General features: G+C 47.1%; 1 protein-coding gene across 2 annotated transcripts in view; it reads left to right on the forward strand.

Annotated features, from left to right (window-relative positions):
* The window catches only part of klf8 (Kruppel like factor 8), an 89669-nt gene that overhangs the window by 69236 nt on the left and 12933 nt on the right, over positions 1 to 7500 (forward strand). For both annotated transcript variants that reach the window (XM_063202945.1, XM_063202946.1), the window contains exon 3: positions 1284 to 2001. In XM_063202945.1, coding sequence (XP_063059015.1) covers positions 1284 to 2001 — 718 coding nt within the window. The remainder of the gene's footprint in view (positions 1 to 1283; positions 2002 to 7500) is intronic.

The raw sequence follows: 7500 nt of genomic DNA on the forward strand, positions 1-7500 counted from the left end.
GCGTGTGCGTGTGCGTGTGCGTGTGTGTGCTCGCATGCACGGATGTGTGTATGTGCATTCGATGTGTGTTTGTGGGTGTGTGTGCATGTGTGTATGTGTGTGCTCGCATACAGTATATTGTGAATGAGTAAACAGGCCAGTGTTGCTGTATGTTCATGTGATTCTGAAACTTTTTCAGACTGAGGACCACTTTGTCCCCCCAAAAATGTTTAGGGACCACCGGTCAACAGAATTGTGGTGAAAATAAGACTTCAGCTATGCTTATCTTTGTAGTAATGTTACAAATATAGCGAACTGCTAGCTTGTCTTGGAAAAGTAGAAATCCCCGCACGGACCACCTGAGCTCTGTCGCGGACCACCACCAGTGGTCCCCGGACCACACTTTGAGAATCACTGCTGTATGTTCATGTACTCACTATAACCACTCTCTCTCCTCTCTCCCCCTTGTCTCTTCTCCTCCTCTTTCCTGTGTCCCCCTTTTTCTTGCCCTCTCTTCCGCTCTCCTTCTCTTGCCTTCTCACCTTTTGTTCATTGTCCTCTATCTGCTCTCCACTCGTTTTTTTCTGCCACTGTGATGTGCTATCTTTCTCTCTCACTTTGTTTCTGTACTCTCGCCATCTGCCCCTCCCTCCCTCTCTCCTTTTTCTCATCTACTATATTTCTATCGCTCTACTTCATCCACTCCGTCTTTTTACCCTTTTATCGACCCCTCTGTCTCCTCTATCCTTCTCTTTCTTCTCTTGTTCTTGTTTCTCTCTTTCTCTTCACCTTTTCTGCCTTTCTTTCTCCTCTTCCCTTCTTCTCTCTCTCTCTGCCCTGCTTCCCTTCTCCCCTCTTTACCCCCTTCTCTCGTCCTCTCTCTTCACCCATCTCTCTCTGGACATCCTCCTCTTTCCATTCCCCTCTTTTCCCTCCTCTTCCATTCTTCTCTTCTCCTCCCCTCTCTTCTCTCCTCTTCGCCTGCTTCTCTGCTCCTCTCTCCTCTCCTTCTCCTCCTCTCCTCTCCTCTCCTCTCCTCTCCTCTCCTCTGCTCTCCTCTCCTCTCCTCTCCTCCTACTCCTCCTCCTCTCTGCTTCTCCTCTCCTCTTGTCCTCCTCCTCCTCCTCCTCCTCCTATCTGCTTCTCCTCTCCTCTTGTCCTCCTCCTCCTCCTCCTCTCCTCCTCTTGTCCTCCTCCGCCTCTCCTGTTGCCTCCTGCTCCTCCTGCTCCTCCTCTTGTCCTCCTCTTCCTCCTTCTCCTCCTCTCTTCTCTTCTCTCTTCTTGCCCTCCTCCTCTTCCTCCAGCCGGCTGAAGGAGCAGAAGACTCCCCCCAGGCCCTGGACCTCAAGTGCAAGGGCTCCCCGCCCCCCCTCTGTGTGATTGACACGCACCCCTCCTCCCCGGCCTCGGCCACGCACAACAACAGCAACAGCAACGACGACAACACCACACACCATCGCCTAGACAACAGCAGTAACCACGTCGACCAAACGGAGCCCGTGGACCTCTCCCTCAACAAGCCCCGCCCCTCCATCGCCAAGCCCACCTCCACCATCCTCTCGTCCAATCCCGCGCCGCGGGGCGGCAGTCTGACAAGCATCACGACGACGAATCACACCAACAGCACGGCCATCTCGGCCACCATGCTGTCGTCAGGCTCCATCCTAGCGTCGGCGCCCGGCGTGATGGGCGGCCAGCAGATCCTACACGTCATCCACACCATCCCCTCGGTCAACGTGTCCAGCGGAATGGGCATGGCGGGCATGGGCCAGCTGCAGACCATCCCCGTGGTGGTGCAGTCGCTGCCCGTGGTCTACACGGCGGTGCCCACCACAGCGGCGGCGGCGGCGGCCGCCGCGGGGGTGACGGGTGTGGCGGCCGTGGCAGGCGTGGCAGGGGATCACCACCACCACCACCACTCCAGCAGCAGCCCGGGAGGAGTGGTCAGCCCTGCCGCCACCACCACCGCCGCCGCCATCACCGTCCCTCTCATCGGCAGCGACGGGCGATCGGAAGGCTCAGGTGAGGCACGGGCAGAGGGAAGTGGGTGTAGATAAAGGGGGATAGAGAGAGAGAGAGAGAGAGAGAGAGAGAGAGAGAGAGAGAGAGAGAGAGAGAGAGAGAGAGAGAGAGAGAGAGAGAGAGAGAGAGAGAGAGAGAGAGAGAGAGAGAGAGAGAGAGAGAGAGAAAGAGAGATGCGTATGTCTGGATGCGTATGTAGGCATTGTGTGAATTCAATGTTGTCACTGACTGTGCAAGTAGGGGTGAATTCCAAGAACATGGTTAAGTGATAAACCTGGATAAGTTAACCTTGAGCAAGTGGTAAACCCGCTAATAGATAGTCCACAGATGCTGTTCTGTTAAGAAAAAAGTGTACTCCAGGCTCTTCTATTAGGTGATTTACCACTACCTCAAGGTTAACTTGAACCGGTTTACTAGTGAGCCCAGTTCTTGGAATACTCTCCAGGTCAATTTCCACAGCGTTTATGTGCATTTGTCCCTAAGGCAACAGTGTAGAACAGGTTGTCACCTGACTTGACTTGACTTGAAAGCTTTAATGTCCTTAACAAGGCAATTTGTCTTACAGCACAGCAGAATGACATAAAAACACATAGGCCTACAATAAAAAGCACACATACAGTACAAACGCAATAAATAGCTGAACATACCAGTTAATATGTAAATAAATAAATAAATAAATACAGACCACTGGTCAAAAGCATCTGTTAACATTTTTTCTTTTTCTTTCTTTTTTTTGAGGAGATGTTTTGCTGTTTTGTTTTTTGATATATTGTATGATTGTAGCCCCTTAATGCACGCCGTATCTAAACGAGCTGGTTTTGGCATTGCAACCTTCATCAAAGGTTATAATCTTTTTTGCCATTTCCCTGGTATTTGGCAAATTACCTATTGTTTTGTCATTGGAATTTTAAAGCCACATTGTATAAAGTCTATATGAGCATAAACAACAGTGCGTGTCTCAACCCCTTGGCAAACTTGTTCTCCTTGTGTCTCAAAAGATCACCAGAGCTTGTTGCACGAGGCGTGCGTGCGCAAGTATACCACAGGCTTAATTCCACTTAATGCCAGGTAATACTCATGCGTAGGTGTGGGCATCAGCTATGGATGTGTGCAGTGCATCAGAATGCAATTCAGAAATTCAGAGACAACAATCTCGACTGAATTTAACTCTGGTGGTCAATCACAGTGATCAGATCTTGCCATCATGGACCTTGGACATGGAGTTATGTCACAAAGGTTACATAATGTCACGTGAACTGTGTGCGGCATTGCTTTGATATATCCAAGGTGACAGGGAAGGTGACAGTGATCAAAGGAAATTGTTGGGTGTGAGCTGTTGGTAGTATGTGTCATAAGAGACAGGTTTAGTGTCTATGGACATGCTCATCAAACAGGAATATCATGATAGAAATTGATATGGTATGAATTACTGACATGAATGGTTGCTGAATGGTTTGATTACACTTCTCTGGGGAGGGTTTAGTCGTCCACCAAGTGTCCGGCCAATAAGCGAACGCACTTGGGCGCATAATGACATAATGTCATACGGCGTCATAATAACATACAACATTAACCGTCAGCGATTGGTCAGAGCTGAGGTCCACTCATGTAAAACCAGAGTTGAGCTCACTCCTCTCACCCCAAGTGCTCCAGGGCATCGAGGATCCAGACCAAAAATGAATTAAGAAGTAATTAATGCGGTCTTGTAAAAGCAGGCTAGCATATTGCCCCACCCCACCCCACCTCAGCTCCACCCCAGTTAGGTAGGGTGAAGTTCAGGATGAACTTGTTCAGTGACCCTGATTATAATAGAAGAAGAACACAGAAGAATGTGTTTTTATTGACAATAAGCACACACAATGTGAACTAGACATACATACAATGAAATGTCACATTTTTGTCAGGGGTGTATATTACGTGGTACACACATGCACTTCGTTGTCCGGTGTTACTGTATTTTCTTTACACCAAGTATTGACATTGAAGTTGAATCTAATCTAATCCCATCTCAATTTATCTAATATAGTACACATAGCACATGATGGCTTTTATCCAGTAGGAAGTTGGTTTATGCTAAATGAGGTTGTGGCCTTAGATCAGACGTTGTGGACACGGAGGTGTTATAATACATACCTACACGGCTGCTACTGCTTCTGCTACTAGAAAATGTCAATGACCCATTTAAAAAGAGGTCCCATGGAAACACTAGCGAGCAGGTACCATGGCCGCTGACAGCTTTCGTAGGGGGGCCCCAACCCAATACACATACAATGTAATGAGGATCCAATTCTGGGCCCCCTCTCTCCCTGGGCCCGGAACAAGTGACCCCGTTGTCCCCCCCTGTCGGCTTCCCTGGCAGGTAGTATAAGCCTAAACATGTCAAGCTTAAAGGGACACTGTGCAGGAAATTGTCAAAAAAGGTACTGCAACTATGCTGCTCATTGAAACTGGGCTGCCTATTGCCAAATTTGATCTTTACATGAAAGTTTACTAAGTAATAAACAAATATTTTCTAGTATGGTCCAAGTAGAGTCATTTTTGCAGCTAAAAATGGCTATTTTGGGAACTTCAAAAGGGCGGACCATGGAGAAGATCCCCCTTTTCATGTATGAAAAGTGCAATTTTTCCAGTCATAATGAATACTTAGCATTTGATGGTGGGTGTAAGTATTCATGACAAAGGTAACATTAGTGAATGGGCAGCACGAATTCTGGAAATAAGCAACTAAAAATCTCACACAGTGTCCCTTTAAACATACTACTGGACTTTCTTCTTGGAACTTAGTGTCATTCTGTTCCTCATATGAGGAACATCATCAGTTCTGGTTGACACAAGAGGAAACTCAAGTACACTAAGTATAGGCCTACTCCTCTAGACCAGACCAACCCCTTCCCCACTTGACAAAGGTACATGTACATGTACTCAGTACTGTATGTCAAGGTGTGAGGAGTCTGTAATATCAGATGCCTTATTGTGGTGGTGATGAGTAGTTATGCCTTTTCACATGTCGGGGGGGCGAGGGGGAGTTGTTTTCCCACTCTTGACTTGTAAAGCCTGGCTTAGACTCGTCCTTCAGTCGGGGGACACGCACTGTCAGCAGGGGGGTAGCGGCAGATCAAGTACCCAAACAGCCACCACGCCCCCTCTTTTAGCGCTGAAAAGACCCCTTGCCGCGATCAACGTATATTTTTCCCAGGCTGAATTGTTCGCGATCTGCCGCTGCCCCCAACTGAAGGACGAGTCTAAACCAGGCTTAAGTGTAAGTTGTTGTGTTTACATGACCGCTCATCTCAGCTCCAATATCTGCAGAGATCTGCCGTGTCGTGTCTGTCGCGTCTGCTATGGTTCATGTCAGTGTTTGAGGACTTGACGTGATGTCAGTCTTCAGAGGGGCGTCTCTCTATATGTTCAGTCTCTATCTATCTGTCGACCCCCCCTCCCTCAGACACACCCTACCCTCAGTGGTGTAGTCTACTTTTTTGAAGTGGGTATACTGTATATTTGAGAATTTTTTTAAGTGGGTATACTGTATATATATGTGCTATTCAAAACAATGGATAAATCAATTTTAAGAGGGTATACTGAAATCCCTGAATTTTAAAGTGGGTATACTCTGTATACCCACGTTCTACGTAGACTACACCACTGCTTACCCTGACATTTCTCATGTCAACGGGCGAGGGGGAGTTGTCGTCCCACTCTAGTCCTCTAAGCTTTGTAGTGTTTACATTTACTATACATCAGGGCTCTAAATGAACTTTTTTCATCTTCAGCCAAAATGGCTAGTAGACGATTATCTTACTAGCCAAACACACACTCTCTAATGGGTCAAAGTGACTCGTAAGGACCAAACTCAAATTTCACCAGCATTTCGTCGGTTGGCTGGTGGTCATTTAAAGCCCTGCAGCTCCAATATCTGCAGAGATCTGCCGTGCTGTGTCGTGTCGTGTCTAACATGTCAGTGTTTGAGGACTTGACATGATGTCAGTCTTCATGGGGGCGTCTCTCTATATGTTCAGTCTCTATCTGTCTTGTCGCCCCCCTCCCTCAGACACACCCTACCCTGACATTTCTCACGAGGCTTATCAGCGCTACGCACACACACACACACACACACGTATGCACATACAGTACAGGCACACACACAGTACACATACAGTACATGAGAGCATGCCCACACACGCAGACTCCCACATGCACGGACACACACACATACGCATGAACACATGAGAGACAGACACATGTACACATGTGCGCACACGTACATACACATGAGAGACATACACATACAGTATATGCGCGCGTGCAGTGCACACACACACACACACACACACACACACACACACACACACACACACACACACACACACACACACACACACACACACACACACACACACACACACACACACACACACACACACACACACACACACACACACACACACACACACACACACACACAAGAGAGAGAGAGACACAGACAAAATCACAGACAAAAGTAAACTTCTCCAAGAGCAAACTGACCTTCCTTCATCAAACAGCTAGCTGGAGTTTAAGAACACACTGATCTGCTGCTGCTGTCCCGCTTGTATTGACTGTGTCAGCTTAATACACCTTCAGCTGGCCAAACACCTCACTGAAACTGCCCTTCAAGCAGTGGTGTAGTCCAGTGTTTCTCAACAGGGGTGCCGGGGCACCCTGGGGTGCCGCAGGCCCCCCTCAGGGGTGCCGCGGAAACATGGCTGATAAATAACTTATGTAATATAATAGATATTTGTCTAAATTGGTAAGGTAATGTTAGTCAGTGGAATCTTTCATCTGCCATTTACGCACAATAAAGTAAATGCAGGTCGCCCCAGTCAGCTGCAACTTCGAACGTAGGTTGTATGACGTCTCCAAATGTGTTACTTTTCTAAGCTTGTGTGGTATCTAATGCGATGCCATTTTACGGCGGGTTGGTTTGGGGCGCCTTGAAATTTTTCATGAATTGAAAGGGTGCCTCACCTAAAAAAAGGTTGAGAAAAACTGGTGTAGTCTGCGTAGAACGCAGGTATACGCAGTATACCCACCTGAAAATGTCAGGGATTTCAGTATACCCACCTAAAATTGATTGAATCAATATTTAGAATTAGAATAACACATATATACAGTATACTCACCACAAAACAATGCTCAGATATACAGTATACCCACCACAAAAAAGTAGACTACACCACTGTCTCCAAGTAGCTGTAATAGACCAATCTTTATATCTGCTTTTAACTAAAATCTACTAAATATAGCTGATTTTAGTAATAGAACTAACTTCAAACTGGTGTTGGTGGTATATTGTCTAATGAGGACGTGAATGCTTCAGTGATTCAGATGCATTTTTTGTTCAGTCGTACGTACTGACATTGGCAATATGTAGTGGTTTTATACTTTAATCCGGGTCCTCCGGGGTTGGAAATTTGGGCTCTCTTACCGCTACACCAAAGAGCCAGGCACGTTCACACC

This window comes from Engraulis encrasicolus, chromosome 7 (assembly GCF_034702125.1).
Source record: "Engraulis encrasicolus isolate BLACKSEA-1 chromosome 7, IST_EnEncr_1.0, whole genome shotgun sequence".
In the NCBI taxonomy this organism is placed as follows: domain Eukaryota; kingdom Metazoa; phylum Chordata; class Actinopteri; order Clupeiformes; family Engraulidae; genus Engraulis; species Engraulis encrasicolus.